The 17,589-nt window shown below is 39.5% G+C and overlaps 1 protein-coding gene across 1 annotated transcript; it reads left to right on the forward strand.

The window, feature by feature from the left end:
* The first annotated feature begins 213 nt into the window (after positions 1-213).
* Positions 214-1,495, forward strand: LOC149188528 (endochitinase-like). The gene is made up of 3 exons (XM_089413038.1): positions 214-635; positions 725-833; positions 944-1,495. Exons 1-3 carry the CDS (start codon positions 320-322, stop codon positions 1,317-1,319), a joined length of 801 nt encoding a protein of 266 aa, XP_089269164.1. The 5' UTR covers positions 214-319; the 3' UTR covers positions 1,320-1,495.
* The last annotated feature ends 16,094 nt before the right edge of the window (positions 1,496-17,589 follow it).

The following is a 17,589-nucleotide window of genomic DNA, read 5'->3' on the forward strand; positions in this document are numbered from 1 at the left end:
AGTGGAGCCTTCTCGAGGCGAGGAAGAAGCGAAGAAAGATGATGAAGAATAGGAGAGGGGCACCTATAATGCCCATCGAAATCGTGGACCCGCGTAACCCGTTAATTACCTTCTACCTTCGCAGAAATATCGCTATGAATGGTGGTGGTTGTAGGTTCGACTATAAAAAACACCATATTCCACCGTGAACCCCACGCAGTGGTAGAAAGTTTCACCCCCGGCCCCATGACGCGGTATTTTACTCCGGCAGAAATGTTGCTATAAAACGAGGGGTTTGTAGCCTGGGATCATCACCAGAATTTGGGTTAGCAGCATAAAGATGGCGTACACGAATATGGGGAGAATGATGTCGATCATGAGGTTGCTATTGGCCCTCACCGCAGTGGCGATAATGAGTTCTTTGTGTTGTTATGTTTCTGCACAACAGGGAGTCGCATCCATCATAAGTGAAGATGTCTTCAATCAATTTCTGAAGCACAGAAACGACGCCGCATGCCCGGCAAAAGGTTTCTACACCTACACCGCCTTCACTGCGGCAGCTAATAGTTTCCCGGACTTCGGCAACAACGGCGATCTAGAGAGCCGCAAAAGAGAGCTCGCGGCTTTCTTTGGTCAAACTTCGCAGGAAACCACAGGTATTATTAATTTAGCCTCCACTAACTCTTCTGTCTCCCTGCCATGCCTTATTGTTATTAATCGGATTAGGATATATGGGTTTCCACAGGCGGGTGGGCAACGGCCCCAGACGGCCCATATGCGTGGGGTTACTGCTTCAAAGATCAGGTGAATAGCGGAAACAGATACCACGGACGAGGACCTATTCAGCTAACAGGGTAATATTTCTATATCTAAGTTTTGTTAATCCGCTTCGAATTCTACAAATACAAATGCAAAATAAAACGAATGAATTTCAAGCCTAATACATTTACTGGTGTGTGAGTAGGGACTACAACTATAAAGCTGCGGGGGATGCATTAGGTTACGATCTCATAAACAATCCGGATCTCGTGGTGACCGATGCCACGATATCGTTTAAAACGGCGGTTTGGTTCTGGATGACGGCGCAGTCTCCGAAGCCTTCGTGCCACGACGTGATATTGGGAAGATGGAGTCCGTCAGCCACCGATACCGCTGCTGGCAGAGTGGCGGGATATGGAATGGTGACGGACATCATAAACGGTGGGCCGGAATGCGGCACAGGCACAATAAGCGACGTGCAGCAGGGGCGCATCGGGTTCTATCAGAGATACTGCAACATGCTGGGCGTGGACGTGGGATCCAACCTCGAGTGCAAAAACCAGAAGCCCTTCGGAACTTAATCTCTACGCTACCAACTTAATCTCTACGCTACCAAATCATCACATCGACTACTACTGTTTCGTGTTCTATGTTATGGTCAGCACAGAGTCTACCGTCTACTGATAGATAAATAAATAAATAAAATGAGTATTGCGATAAGTGGTGATGTTCGCTCACTGGACGCGCTTCCGTCCCTGAAAGGAATTATTCATACCTGTACTGCCACTCATGTTTTTTCACAATAAAGAAGAAATAATGTGTTGTTTTTGTTTTTTTTAATTAAAAATTTGTAAAGATAATATTTCAATAAATAAATTATATAAATGAGTTATAATATTTTAGTGTGTAATTTTTTATTAACAATAATGTAACTAGCAATTACATCAGATGTTGCAATTACACCAGATGTTGCAAAAGTAACTTCATAAGGCATAAATTTTATGGCATAAATTCTGAGATTTCGAGATAAGAGCATTGCAAGCACTCTGATTCAACCTTGCTTGCTCCTTATAAACAACATTCCTGTCCAAAGTAAATAGTGAAACAAGACCAAAATTAAAAATCAATGTGCTTTGTGAGACCTTATGAGATATGTTGAGCAACTAAAAAAGTAAATATAGTACGATCTATACATTTTCTCTCTTCTTCTAGCACAAGATACAAACATACATTTTCCTGCTTCTTCTAACACAAGATACAAAGATTACATCACATTTACTCTGAAACCATTTAAATTTATAATGCAATTATCTAAATCGTTTTTTTGCTTTCTAACACAACCAAGCTAGGATAATAACAGTAGTGATTATGAAATCAATTTCCTCCTACACAACTTTGAGAATATCTCCATTTGACAGTCAACACTGACATTAAGAATTCAACAGAGAATAAAAAATATATTCCCTGATGCATGGTGTCCCTTATCATCTTCTCCACGCATTGCTTGTATGATGATTGTGTCTCAGAAACATGTCTTTGTTTGTTATCCCAAATGATGAAATATTTTTTGAAAATAAAATCCCCGGATTTTGAAGAGAAAATGATTATGAGAGTGAAACCATCCCCTATCAAAAAACCCAGTATAAAAAAAAATAAGGAAACAATGAACGTGCAAGATTTAGTTGTCCAAAATGCATGGATTTATTGATATTCAAGGATAGTCAAGAAGGTATGTAGTTTTTCTGATAACAAAATTATTTATGTATAAATGAGAATAGTAAATATCTATAAGGTTTAATATATGGGTACAAAGAGAATATATCCATGGGTGTTCTCAAAACAGATATCTAGAAATTCAGTAACCCCAAATGTTGAAATATTTTTTGAAAATAATATCGCTGGATTTTGAAGAGAAAATGATTCTATGAGTGAAACCATCCCCTATCAAAAACCCCAGTATAAAAAAAATAAGGAAACAATGAACGTGCAAGATTTAGTTGTCCAAAATGCATGGATTTATTGATATTCAAGGATAACCAAGAAGGTATGTAGTTTTTTTATAGCAAAATTATTTATGGATAAATGAGAATAGTAAATATCTATCAGGCTTAATATATGGGTGCAAAGAGAATATATCCATGGGTGTTCTCAAAACAGATATCTACATATTCAATAATTAAAATTGTGAAAATAGAACATAGAGTATTTTATGTACTAATTATCTCCGAATCATGTTCCCAATGCATATTCTGGAGATTCATTGGACAATATTAAATTGCATGAAACCATATAAAAGTGGTTTGGAAATAGTAGTATGCTCCATGTTGAGACAGTATAAATTTTTAAGTATAATAAGCTACTTTGGAAATGAGTATTGTAAAGGAATTTTTTCATGGGAAAAAACATGAGAAAAAAGGTAATTGCTTGATAACAAAGAGTTATTTTCTTAAAAAGTATTGTAAAAACCAGCAAAGTGTTCGTAAGATGGGATATAATATCAAAGTAGATTGTGGTTAAAAGAAAATTAATCATTGTAATAACAAAACAAGTAAAATAATGTGATAATATCAATTTTATAAAGTGTAATAGATAAGCAAGCTCTTGAAAAATATACTCTGTTTCCAAGATTTCACAAGAGAAATAGATCAATCTCAAAGTATTGATACACACATACCATGTAGTTGCAATGGTTCAACAAATAGTTCAATAATTTCCCAAATAAAAGCTACAGGTTACTACTCCAGGATCACATCCCTCTTCAAATCATTCATACACAATAAACAAGTGACAACAAACTTACAGAAAACAGAGTAATCGATATTCATTATCAAAGCATTATTGATTTAAAGTTACAGAAAACAGAGTAATCGATAGTCATTATCAAACTATTATTGATTTAAAGTTTTCTAAATTCGATTCATGAATCAACCCTTAAAAGAAGTGATATACCATGGTTTTAATCCTCGTATAGATCCATATGCACTCCACTCAGGCATATGATAAAAAATTGATCTTAAGTAATAAAGTATCAAATACTACATTCTATGATCCCAAAAGCACTAATCTATGAAAGCTCTAAGGTCGATTAGCACACCACACCATGCAAATGAAATAATGCAGAAATATATCTATATCCTAGAAGAAAAAATGAATAAGAGAAGAGGGGAATGACTGAGTTGGCATGCCCATCAGCTAGCTTCTTTCATTCTAAATAGGTTAAATCAAAAAGCTTATTATAAACACAAGTGATGACAAATAAAAACTTACATAGCCTTAATATTGAAAGTACTCAGTCTTTTACGAAGCATAGAGGTATAATAAAGTCCAATGACCTTATGGAGCAATCCCAAGAGCTAGGGTAGAATATATAGTTACAACATAATCGTTGGCTCGGACCAGAGCCATAGCTTGACTATTATAATAGTTAAAATACATTGCCAAGCTAAAACTAGCTAGAGCAATTATGAAACAAAAAACATGCAAATCACAATAATCCATGAAGAGATAAGTGTGGTTGTGCTCGTTTTCCATTCTTGGTAATCTGGAGATCTTCTTTTAGAGAGGCTAGTCACTTGCTCCTCATTAGAGGTTTTCGCTTCAAATACCTTATAAGTCTTTTCACCAATAGACCAAATTGGGTGAAGGGAGTCCATTTTCATCATCTGCAGAATCTGGCAAAGTACCTGCAACATGAAAAATGACGCTTGTGAACAAAAATCCCTTCTAGTAAAGCATAGGAAAAACTTCATCAACTTTGGCACATTACCATGCCTGCAATTGCTGCCACAGAAACAAAGCCGCTTCTTATCTGACATACAATTTTATTGTAATGCATAACTCTGACTGCAGATTGACAAAATTTGTATATAAAGGTTGAAAATCACGTAGAAGTCCCTTGCAGCCAATTTGGAAATATATTAAGCATCTGCAGTTATAATAGTGGCTATGTGAAGTAACAATGACAAGATAAAGATCCATAGAAATAACATTCACTCGAAGGGAAAAGAACTTCATTAAATTTAGATGAAGTAGCGATTTTAAACAGATTCTTGGAGATAAAACTAAGAATCTATTTAAAATGGTTCTCCTACCAAGGGAATAATCTGAAGGATTGGAAATAAAAATTCAATTAGCTTATTCTTGCATTTGACACTTTAAAATTGGATCAAAAGACTCTCTCCATATTAATATGCCTCAGAAAATCCTACCCCATTCAATCCCTTTTCCTCTGAATAAAACAGAGATACATTTTTATATCATCTGTAGCATTGCATTTTTCGACAACTACTCTGATGCAAAAAATACATACATTGGAATGCCTCCTTTTACCCCGCTGATGATGGAAAAATTTCATGCCTTTGATCTTATCCTGGGGGCTTCACTCAATGAACCTCTGACCTATCATGTGCATTTGTGGCATATTAAACAATACCCTTATTTGAATACATATTCGAAAGTACCCCTAAAAATCACATTATTTAACCCCCTACCAATACAAACCCAATACACCTTCCCAATTTAAAAAACCCCTACTTACACTAGATATTGTAGGTATCCATTTTTTCATTAACATTTTTTATACCCCTTTATATTTTTTCATTAACTTTGAGGTCCATTTTTTATACATGCCAATATAAAAACCCTTTACCCCCTATATATCCCCCAATATATTGTGCCATTTCTTCCTCAATATATATCCCCCAATATGAACCCACGTTGTAACGCCCTGGAGTCTCGGGCAGGCGTGCACGACGACGAGTTGATGTGCGACCGGGCGAAACATCCTTCACACGGAGTCGACGAGCCGGAAGTTGAGGTGCGGACACCCGAGCTAGCGGTGCGGTCACCCAAGCTGGCGGTTCAGTGTGATGGACAGGACAGACAGGTGAGCTGTGCGGAAGAGCGGGGCGACGAGATATATGGAGACACATTGGCCAGGATGTGGCCAAGTGTCGAACGATATATATTGAGAGCACGATAATAACGCTCATACGCATGTGCTCATACGGAAGTTTCATAATATATAATTGCGGGCAGACTCACTTGGGAGTTGCCCCTCCCATTTCATATGAATGTTGTTATTATTGTTTCGGTTACATTATACATGAAGTTGTACTGAATGTTTATGTTGAAGATCTAAACATTTATAAGGATAAGATAATCGGTTAATGCATGTTATATCGGTTAAAAGAAGAAGTTAATATCGGTTAATGCTCGGTTATCTTGGTTAAGGCGTAGTCCACAAACGTGCACTTGGCAAAAGTGAGCGTTCGGTGGTGCCGCACACCGCCCAATTAAAGAAAAAAAAGATTGGGGGCGTGACAGGTGGTATCAGAGCTCGGTCGGAGCTGGCAGTTGACAGGGTATGGGGAACAACCGAGGTCTTGTAACTTTGAATATTTGTGGCAGAGATGTTCAAGCATTGGCAAACTCAGGTGGACCATATAACCTTATATCGGCACGGTTGATAGAAGAAATGGAGCTGATATCTACTATGGAAAACTGGGAGATAACCTCATGGAATTTGGCAGTGGGCATGATACGAGATGTACCTGTACAGTTGGAAAGATGTAGAGGTCAGTTGGACTTCGTGGTGATCAATACCGATGGCATTGATGTGATACTTGGACGAGATGGACTTCTTCAAATCAGTCAGGCAATAGATGAGGTTGCAGAAGTCATGGTGACCGAAGATGTTGAAGACTTAACTATGATGGAGGTTAGACTTGATGGTGATCAAGCTGAGCCCGAATCATGTAGCTCGTGGACATGGATCGATGAAGATACTCCTATGGCAGGACCATGTGATGATGAGGATATGATAGAGGCCGAACTTGAGAATAATCAGGTTGGACCAGACTCATACAGGTTGACAGCATGGATGGACACTCACATTGATAAACTTGAAGCCTTGGAGAAAACCGTTGAAGAAGAGCTTCTTCAACTTGGTTGGACAATGGAGCATGATGATGAGGACTCGATGGAGGCAAAACTTGGAGGTGACCAAGTTGAACCAGGATCGTGCAGCTTATCGACATGGATGAGTGAGGTCACTCATATGGAGGAGCCTCATATCGATAAAGTAAGTATTGGTACTTGTATTCCATTTGATCATTTGATGGATGGGCCGTGTATAGTGGAGGGCAAGATCAGCTTGCCTAAGCATGAAGACATCTTACTATGGATGACTATGATGGAGCCTTGTATGAAGAAACAAGGGTCGTTACCTGCTGAAGGACTTGTTGAGGATGCTTGCTACCTTGAGATGGAAGGTGCAAGACCCCCAGACAAGGGTGGAACTTGATGATCGTTGCGGATGATTTGGGTCATGCTTTAGCCACATGGCTAAGTGCCCGGCATGACTCATGGACTGATTGAAGGGCACACCCTTGGGTGGACTTCTCATGGTCGAACCTTTGATGGAGGGGCTATGGAGAAGAAAATCGTGATGACATGGTGATATGGTTGGTGACCGAGTTCACTAAACCACAGATTGATTACTTGAATGATGATGGACTTCTCATGGCCGAGACCAAGAGATAGTCTTGGTGGACCTTTGGTGGAGGAGTTCATGATGACATGTGAACGTTGTGACCTTGAGACATCATACATGGTGACTTAGAGATTTGATGCATTGGGGAACTGAGGTCAGATGACTTTGATGTAGTATGGGATGCATACTTCCAAAGTACATGCATGGGATCATGGCTTGGAAGAGTGACTTGATGCGGAGGACCGATGAGGCACTTTGAGGTGATGGGGTCGCGATGGTGATGACTTGATGGAGACAGACCTTGTATATGTTGCAGTGATGGTTGCCTTATATGGAGGGGTCTACATCATGGTCGATGCAGTCTTGGCGGAGAGCTACTAAGATGGTTTGTTGTCGGGGATGACAACATTTTCGGGTGGAGGAGAATGTAACGCCCTGGAGTCTCGGGCAGGCGTGCATGATGACGAGTTGATGTGCGACCGGGCGAAACATCCTTCACACGGAGTCGACGAGCTGGAAGTTGAGGTGCGGACACCCGAGCTAGAGGTGCGGACACCCGAGCTAGCGGTGCGGTCACCCAAGCTGGCGGTTCGGTGCGATGGACAGGACGGACAGGTGAGCTGTGCGGAAGAGCGGGGCGACGAGATATATGGAGACACATTGGCCGGGATGTGGCCAAGTGTCGAATGATATATATTGAGAGCACGATAATAAAGCTCATACGCATGTATGTAATGGTGTGAGCACACATGATAACATATTGTATAATGGCTGGACGCACATATGAATATGTGCGTGGACGAATGGAATATAATATGTGAAGAATAATAAAGTATGATATGCGTGGCCTTATATATGGATAATGGGACGGCCATTGAGACATAAGGAGGAACGAATATCATATGAAGATGAACACATATATTAATATGTGGAAAAATAATAATAAACAAAAATATACGTGGCTTATGTATATGTAATGGAGGTGGCCATTAAAATATAAAGAAGTGCGTATATGTAAATAAAGAATAATTATAAAGTGGAACCGACATATGTATATGGGAGCACATACGCATACGTGGAATGATATAAAATATAATAAAATAGTTATACGTGGCCTTTTATGTATGATGTGGTCGGCCGTGAATAATACGCACCCATTATAACATGAAAAGGACGTATATGTGATGGACGGAAATGGACTGAGCCGACATGTATATGTGGCGTGTTGTCATGGATTTGGGAGTCGGCTTATGATGGCACGCGTCCCTTGAGAAATGATAATGCGCATATATATATGGCATGGTGAAATGCCATTTGGATCAGGAACGAGCTCGGTACGCTTGGATAAATGTGCAGAAGTTTATGGTGAATAGGGGCTGTCGGGTTTCTACAGATCAGTGAAGTGCCGGAAAACTGTCCCGTGGACTGGGGTATTCGGTGTAACGCAGATTAAGCCTGCGTAAGTTACCAGAAGACTGTCACGTGGCAGGGATATACGGTATACGCAGTTAGACTTGCGCAGAAGCTGTTTGGTAAACGGTATAGTGCAGGTTTATGGTCTCGGCATATACACGGTTTTAGTGCAGGATTGGGGTGAACGTCTTGATGACCGTGTGGGTATTCGTTCACAACAAAGGTGCATAAATCATGTATGCAAAGGCTTCTTAAAGTCTTGTTGTAATGTTTCTAAGTATGGTCGTGAATTAGCCGGCATACTTGTGTATATGTATTATTGAAAAGGAAGTTTCATAATATATAATTGCGGGCAGACTCACTTGGGAGTTGCCCCTCCCATTTCATATGAATGTTGTTATTATTGTTTCGGTTACATTATACATGAAGCTGTATTGAATGTTTATGTTGAAGATCTAAACATTTATAAGGATAAGATAATCGGTTAATGCATGTTATATCGGTTAAAAGAAGAAGTTAATATCGGTTAATGCTCGGTTATCTTGGTTAAGGCGTAGTCCACAAACGTGCACTTGGCAAAAGTGAGCGTTCGGTGGTGCCGCACACCGCCCAATTAAAGAAAAAAAAGATTGGGGGCGTGACACACGTGGTCTGATATTGCTCACTCAGTGAAGCCCCTATGGCTCTTATGAAGCAGCACTCGATGAAGATGGAGAAGCAGCAAATGCTTCCATTCGTTCACCCATCAAAATCTGTTGGTAGTGACATTCCTCGCTACATAATGCCATGTCACCCTAATAATAATCAGCAAACATAGAATGAGACTAACTCTTAAGAATGGGAACTTTTAATCAATTCAATCGATTCTTAGAGGTTTAAATCAATCGTGGGATCATTATAACAGACCTGTACATGTAGATGTCTTTTCCATGGTTTACTTTCCATTTGCAAAGATAACAAGCCCTGAGAAAATGGGCAATGGGAAACACTGGAGCATTTGAATAGCTCCGAGCTGGCCATGCGACATCCCATATTTCATGTTCATCTTGATTTTGAAGAGGGTATTGCACAATTTCACACTCTATACTGCAATGAGTATGCATGTTGTTTGTGCTTGAATTTGAATCACGGGATATAACACAAGTATAGCTCTTTGAATGCTCCATTCCTATTTGATGGGTGGATTCTGTAAATCCATGGGGAGAACCAATCGGTATTGTCTCGCTTTGCTACTTGTGAGAACTCAACTGGTAATCAAAGTTGTTTTTAGGCGAATAAGTGATCCCAACTCCAGAAAAGGTCTTCAAATCCAATGGAGAAATTAGGCTTTTGGCCCCCTCTGAATCTGAGGACCCCTTTGGATTGAAACCTATTGAGATCCCAGGAGCATTGCAAAAGCAGTGCTTGTCTTCTGGCCAGCCTCTCGTGGGTGATGAATCTGATGGGTAATCAGGCATAAGATGAAGCATCATCTTTTCTCTCCTCTTTTCCATGATGCTATTGAGAACTCACCCCTCAACCAACCCACTTAAACTCCCTTCTTAAACTTTCTTAGCACACTCTCTTCAATTGAAAAATAAAATGACGTTCAAACCCAAAAATTCCTTGTACGCCATTCACATGCACAATCCCATACAACTTCAGGTACACTCTTCCACAAAACGTGTAGGAGTCCTTGGAACTAGTGACAAATATACTAAAATAAAGAAAACCTCGCACTACAAGCCTGGTCTAAGCCTCCCTAGACGTAATGAGCATATATTGATCCTAGTGGGAGCCTAAGAGAGCCTATAAATAGAAGAAACACAATTGTAGGATATCTACATAATGAGAATGATCAGCATGCTACACTGTCTTTGTGAAAGAATATTACTATTCAGCTATCAAATTGAAAAATTGCCAGAAGATTTCATGTGCCCCAAGTTGGTGAGTTTAATCTTATCTAAAAATCCATTAATTTATCCTATTCTAGAGAACTTTCTAATCAAGATCAATGCTTTGAGGGTTCTTGATCTCTCCCATACGCAAATAGAGTCACTGCCAACATTGATGACTCAACTCACATTGCTTGAATTTCTCACATTGAATTCTACTAACATCAAGGAATTGCCTCCAGCTATATGCAGCCTTTCTAGGCTTCAATTCTTGGATCTTAATGACTGCAAAGTCTTAACATCATTGCCAAGTGAGATGTCTAAACTCACTTCGTTCAAAAGACTACATTTGAGTATGGGTATGGAAAAATCTTTGAATGATCCCACAAATGTTGTGGCTCAGAAGGATCTGACAAATCTTATAGAGCTCTGTTTAGTCTTATTTTCAAAATTTGATGCACTAGAAACCATAATGGGAAATTGGCTAGAAATGAGGCATTTATATTTGCATAACATAAACATGAATAATCTTAAGTACAATCTTCCTGATTAGATGCATAAGATGAAGAAGTTGCATAGTCTTATATTGGGTGATTACATTGGAGTGAAATTTCGCAAATAGATGTGTGAGTTTTGACAGTTGAAAAGGTTAGGATTGGATGGGAGTCGCTATGTGAAGGAGCTTCCTCCGTTGGAGAGGTTGTCCACTTTGAAATTTCTAAAACTAAGGAATTACTCCAATGTGAGAGACTTGGGATTATTAGTTTAAAGAAAAAATCAATAGCAAAGAAACTGGTGAAAAAGCAGAGACAGAGAACCAAATAATAGGACCCAAGAATAGGATGGAAGAGATGTAAGTGTGGAGAGAAATGGGGGAGGAGAAGGAGAAGGCCAAGTCCAAGTGCATTCATTGTGAGAAGGAGAGGTGTTTCCTCCATCACCTTAAGGTAGAGGCCCTGTACCACTTCCTTTGCGGCTCTTGTGTCCTCATGACTCATTGTAACATGTATGTAAACCAGTTTACATAATCCATATAATCCATAGATGAAATTATTCTCAACTGTATGTTCGGCTCAAAATACAATATATATCTCTAAAACAAAAACGTATGCCAAAGATAAATTTCCAGTATATAGACTTATGACAATCCAAAAAATGCCAAGATAAACATAGCCAAGGCAAACATAACCAAAACCTGTAGCAAGGTCAGAACATTCAAAATATAAACAAGTAAAAAGACTTAGGTGTAGCATATACTAATATGCAGAGGTTATCTCATGGCCCCCAAAGCCAAATCATAAAACAAAATAAACCAAAGCCTACATGTTCTAATAGCACAAAGCTCAAAAATAGGCCTAACTTGAATAACAAGATTGTTCCAATAACAAAATATCTTTAGTAAAACAATGGCATTTAACATCCTATGTACCATGCATAGCTGTAAAAACACTCTTGGAAGTAAATGCATGAGATGTGACCTATGATCACATAAGTACAACAAGCTCAACACTATTGTTGGCATGACGTGTTTTGCGATTGGACCGGATACCAATGGGGTTTCAGAGTGTGGTGCTTTTATTAGGGAAGAACGATAAGGAAGGGTAAAGAAGACTGCCATCAGCCCAGACCAAAAATAAAAAAAATTGTTAGAACAATACCTACAATGTCTGGACTTGCACCTACTTGGATTTTAAGCATAAAAATAATGAATCAAATCTTGGACACCACAAGATATATGCATTTAAACTATACAGGAAAAAGGGTCCACGCTATAAATTTTGACACTCAAAAAGCCCACATCCCACACAGTTTCATGGTTAGGTAAATTTCAGTGTCATTTAGCTAAGATTTGCAATTAAATGGTCTTGAAAATTGACCAAAAAATATTTCGGTTGCAGCAGTACTAGTGACCCAAGAAACTCTTTAAATCACCTTGGCTCTAAGGGGTCTTAACAATAAAATTTCATTAATGATTCTCTACATGCATTGCACGACAGATAAACTCTTCCCAACGAAAATCAAAATAGCCCTTAGACTTATCAATACAGAAGGATCTAGATGGCTAAGAGCCAAATCGTAACTCTGCAGAGGGTATCTCTATTGAGGGTCTCTTGAAATTCTACACCTGTCCCAGCATTCTCCATGTTAATTTCCAGCACATGGCGACCGCCACTTTACCCATGGTAGTGCCCATAAGCGAACCCTTCCTGTGTCCGCATTGCCACAACCCTAATTCAGATGCCAGTCAATCTCTCTCCAGAATTCAAACATTTTGCAGGCAAATTAAACCTGAATGTGCCAAATGCATATTCATAGAAAAATCCAAAATTTATCTCATCAAATTACCTCTGTATCAATATCCGATAAAGAAATAGAATAAAAAAGGGCATGGACATCCTCATTGAACTAATTTCTCCACCTCTCATGGCATCCATTATGTGTACCCTCAATTTTAGTGTCTGAAGCCCAAGTGGCCACCTTGCTTGGCCTGCTCCATCTTGCAAAAAAGTACCACATGAAAGACTCGTTCACTCACCCAAGAACACACAACTTCATCAAATTTTTGTGGGGAAAAAGAAACAAGATCTGCAAACTACAGACCTCCATAGAGAATTTGAATCTTTTGCAAAGTAATTGATGTTGTGAGGAGTCTCCACCCGGTGATCCATGGAGGAGTAGAAATTAAGATGAATAAATTCATATATGTATCTATAATTTCCTTGGAAACTTAAGTATTTATCAACATCATTCAATTAAAGATCAAATCTACAAACCATCATAACAGTGGCAAAAGAAAGGTAAGAAATATCTAAATGAATTCCTGTTCATGAACAAGAATAACACGTTGTTTGATACATACCCGATTCTAATCCATATCGAAGAAAATGGTGAAACAACAGAGATGGAGAACTCAAGAATATTGTTGGACAAGGTCACGTAGGAGCATCGCTGAGACAATAGGTCAGCAAGGTTTCTACTCCTATAAGCCAAGGGAGAGGTCTAGGATTGGTATCCCCACTCCAGACATTGTGTGATGGTTCCTCCTCTACTTCATAAAGTCCCGCATACAATACTTACAAAGCAAACTATAATGCCTAGCTCAGAAGTGATGGCTCCTCTTGTGCTTCATAAAGTCCCGCATGCAATACTTTCAAAGCAAACTGCAATGTCTAGCTCGGAAGAACCTGCATAAGAACTGTTAGTGCCTAGATTTAGAGGAAGGCAAGGTAAGAAAAATGCCTAGATCGAAAGAACCTACAAAAGCACTGTCAGTGTTTGGATTTAGAGGAAGGCTGGGTAAGAAGAAAATTTTGTTAGAGAATGGTAACCGAATAATACCAGTTTTTAATCGGATGGCAGAGACCATTTCTATTGTCTAACACCTAAATCAATGACTCACAACAACACAGGTGGCATGGGAGGAGAGTTGATTTCAGAGGGAATGCCTTACGGTGTAATTATATAAAGATGTTACAATATTTCTTTGTATTTTTAATTAAGAAAAACATAACAAAAAGAAATCAAAACAATTTAGAAAGACTTTTTATTATGATCAACATAATTAGGCTTATATATATATATATATATATTTTTTTTTTCTTTTTTTCTTTTTTTCTTTTTTTCTTTTTTCTTTTTTAATTTTTGTTTAGGTCAACATGAATAAAATTTCAACTTTGATGACATAGTTACACATTATACTCGACTATGGAATAAGCCTCTTGTCTCAATAAGAAATTTTCATATTTAGTATTTTATAAATGGATTCATATTACATTTTTTCATTTTTATAATAATTTTTGTGAAGTGTTATTCAACCAACACATGTCATTTCCTTGGCATTATACACATTGCCATGTCCCTACTACTACCACACCATGTTGTTATGCCACATCACGACCATGTTTCCATCTCTTCAAAATAAATATCATCACATATATTTTGTCATCATTTGTATGGTTGGGAAGCAACCACACTAAGTGTGAAAAAGGAGAGGTCATTGGGCATTGGCATTGTTGCCACCCTCTCCAATATTTTCCTTCAATTATTAAAAAGGTGCAATTGAACAGAAATTTGGCAGCCATCTTTAAAGCCACAAAAGTAGTCAAATATTAATCATACCTCCTCCAATGGATGATTCTCGGAATTATATTTCCAACGACATATAGAACTCCTCAAATGGACCCTAGAATATGAAGTTATAACAAATTGGAGTTGCCCTTGAAGATCGAAAGCCAAGGAGAAATTGCCTTAAGAGAAAATCCCTCAGATCGTAAATCAGAGGTCTCGGCAGTCTCCAAATGGCCATTATAAAGAAAATGTCGGGAAAAAGAGCCAACAGTGTAAAATTCTGAGGAGCGCCTCGGAAAACGTGACAAAGGAAATCAATGCAAAACGAGCGGCAGGTGAGAATTTTCTCTCTCCTCCAGGGGGCCACGTGGTGGAGTATTATTGGATTTGGTAAACACATGGTGGCACTGACGTCACCATGACATGGCAATATGGAGGACACGTGGCATGTTGATCTTGCGCTTTTAGGGTCCTATGGGGGCATACCCAGATGACACGTCTCACCCCTCAGGAAGTGACATGTGGCACTGATGACGTCATCAATCGACAATCGACGATCGGGGGTTACTAGCGCATTGTGCATCACAATGAATTCGTCGATAGTGAACCTCCGACTAGGGGGATCCGATATAGCGGTTGGCTCACAGTCACATAAAGGGCCAAAAGACCAAGGTTTAAGCACCAAGTGTGATCGACGATCACAAGTTATGGAGGTCACATCATTGGCATGGCTTAGAAATCACCAATGTGTCGATTGCGATACTCCAGGTGAGCCCAATCGGTGACCAATGGTCATAATGTTGTAAGGGTTGTCCAATGTAAAGGTCAAAGATTTTTCCAATATGCAGGATCTTGTTTAACAAAGGAATGAGTCTCTTGGACATGTGTCCAAAGGGCCTAGTGCCCAAGGACTAAGCACCTAGTCATAGCCCTTGGTCATATGATGGAAAAGGGGTTCAAAGAAAAAGGGGCTAAAATGGACCGGAATGTGTCATTCTGTGAGGTCTTTTAATACAAAAGTCTTGAGGTAATAATTGCTTGATAATGTAATACAGGGATTTAAAGATGTAGTGGGTCGACAACTGAGACATTTAATAAGGACATGGAGCATTCAGAAGTCGGCATGGACTAACCCTATAAAGTCCCTTGTGACAAGAAAATAAGGACAACACAAACAGGGTAAATGAACTCGACTGTACCACACCCAGGCTTGCATTGAGTAAATGAATGTATGGAAGCTGAGGAAGACTTAATGGCTTAGCATGGGGCTCCACTCATTCATAAAATGAAGGATTGCTAGGACAATTTCCACTTCTACTTTGTGACAAGCCACCACATTTGACCGTTACCAACTTCAGAGAGTGGTGAAGTCAGGAAATTGAGGAAAAAATTACAGGAACTGACCGAGCAACTAGAGGGTCACATTGTGGTAGAGATGTGGCCTGACCAAGGGCCTTCATAGGAACAACAGAAGGTGTTGGGAACTGGTTTTCCCAAGAACAATTTTGGGGCTAAAAGCCCATGTTTTGGGACAATTTTGTAATAAAGTTGTAAAGTCTCCGCATTTTGTGGTCGCAGAGCGCGAAGGTGTCAAGAGTCATAAAGGGTTGTCCGCCCTTATTTTGTAAAGTGACAAGTTGGCTATAAAGATCTAACCATGGTCTGCGGACCATGGGATTGTATAAAAAGGAGCTAAGTAAGTAAGCACTAGGTAGTTTGAACAATTAAGCCCGGGAAGTTTTTGGAAGAAATGTATAAGTGTGTTCGAGTCTTAGTGTAGGTAGAGGCTCTGTAGCTGAGTGCGCAGAGGCCTAGAGTGGAACTCCGCGGCTAAGTGCGCGAACCCTTACAATTGTGTGTGCAGGGCGGATAGAGTCTGTATTAAACTGGAAGACATCAATAAAGAGAATTATTCTACAATTACTATGTATTTAGTCTCTGTTAATGCATCTGATTATATTACGATATAGGTTTAATTTACAGTGTTTATTTGATGTGTGAATATATGTGAGTGTATCAGTTAATTGAATGTAATAAATAATATTAGTTTACGCGACGCTAACTGTAATTGATTGGTAAGTTAAGTAGAACACTTGAGAAAACTTGGGAACCTATACAATACATTGTCATAGCGGCGTGAAAGTACCTGAACCACTGGTTAGGGCTGCGTGAAGGTCAATCGTACACCTCCGTGGAGGTATTGAAGGGTGAAATAGAGGGTATATCGATAAAGCCGTAAGGCTTAGTGACCTGCGTGAAGGTAGGAGCAAGGGGTATAAACTGACATCACGACCATCTGAGGGTGAAAAAACTTGGTTCCAACATCCCCCCATACTGCTTCGGGTGAGATTTCGGTCCGCGCTCTGCGGGCTAATTCCGAAAGGGACAGTAGTGTAGGGATTTGTTTGGTTTACTAACGCTGAACCTGGGTTAGGACCCATGAAGCCAACAAATGGTTTTGTTGCCAGGACCAGGATCTGCATGAGAGATGTGTGATGTCATATCACTGGAATCCAACTAAGAAAGAGATCGAAGACTAGTTGGATAGGAAGATCCACGAATTCACGGCGCAGGAGAACAGAAATTCGCGACTGACAAAGGAACAGTGGCTAGACAAGTACTTGTATACAGAAATTCACGAGATCTTTTTATGTTCCTTTCCAGTTGAGTTATATGAGTGGATCGCGAAGCTAACAGATAACTAAGGAAGGTGGAGGCTTGACAATCCTACTATCTAGACCCCGGAGTTAGTACAGAGATTGGAAGCCTCTGAGGATATGATCACACGCGCTGTCGATCATTGGCTTGATTGTATCATAGGGGGGTTTGTGACAGAATTCGCGATCGATACCTCAGTCAGTTACAGTGAGGCGGAGCGACACTTTTTCAAAGCTCCGCGAGGTAAGTACTTGAAGTCTTTAAATACTTGGATTAAGATGTTACAGTGTGAAAAGTGGGTTATGCAGCTACCTTGATGTTCGGAGCTACGCGAAGTGGAAAGAC

The sequence above is a fragment of the Pinus tabuliformis genome, chromosome 3_1 (genome assembly GCF_031772625.1).
Source record: "Pinus tabuliformis cultivar Carrire ecotype Pingquan chromosome 3_1, CPIR1, whole genome shotgun sequence".
In the NCBI taxonomy this organism is placed as follows: Eukaryota; Viridiplantae; Streptophyta; class Pinopsida; order Pinales; family Pinaceae; genus Pinus; species Pinus tabuliformis.

Excerpts from the sequence above, each read along its gene's own strand:
- LOC149188528 (XM_089413038.1), top strand. The coding sequence starts at position 320 with ATGGCGTACACGAATATGGGGAGAATGATGTCGATCATGAGGTTGCTA. Across the intron at positions 636-724 it reads AACTTCGCAGGAAACCACAG|GCGGGTGGGCAACGGCCCCA; the intron begins GTATTATTAATT and ends GGGTTTCCACAG. Across the intron at positions 834-943 it reads GGACCTATTCAGCTAACAGG|GGACTACAACTATAAAGCTG; the intron begins GTAATATTTCTA and ends GTGTGTGAGTAG.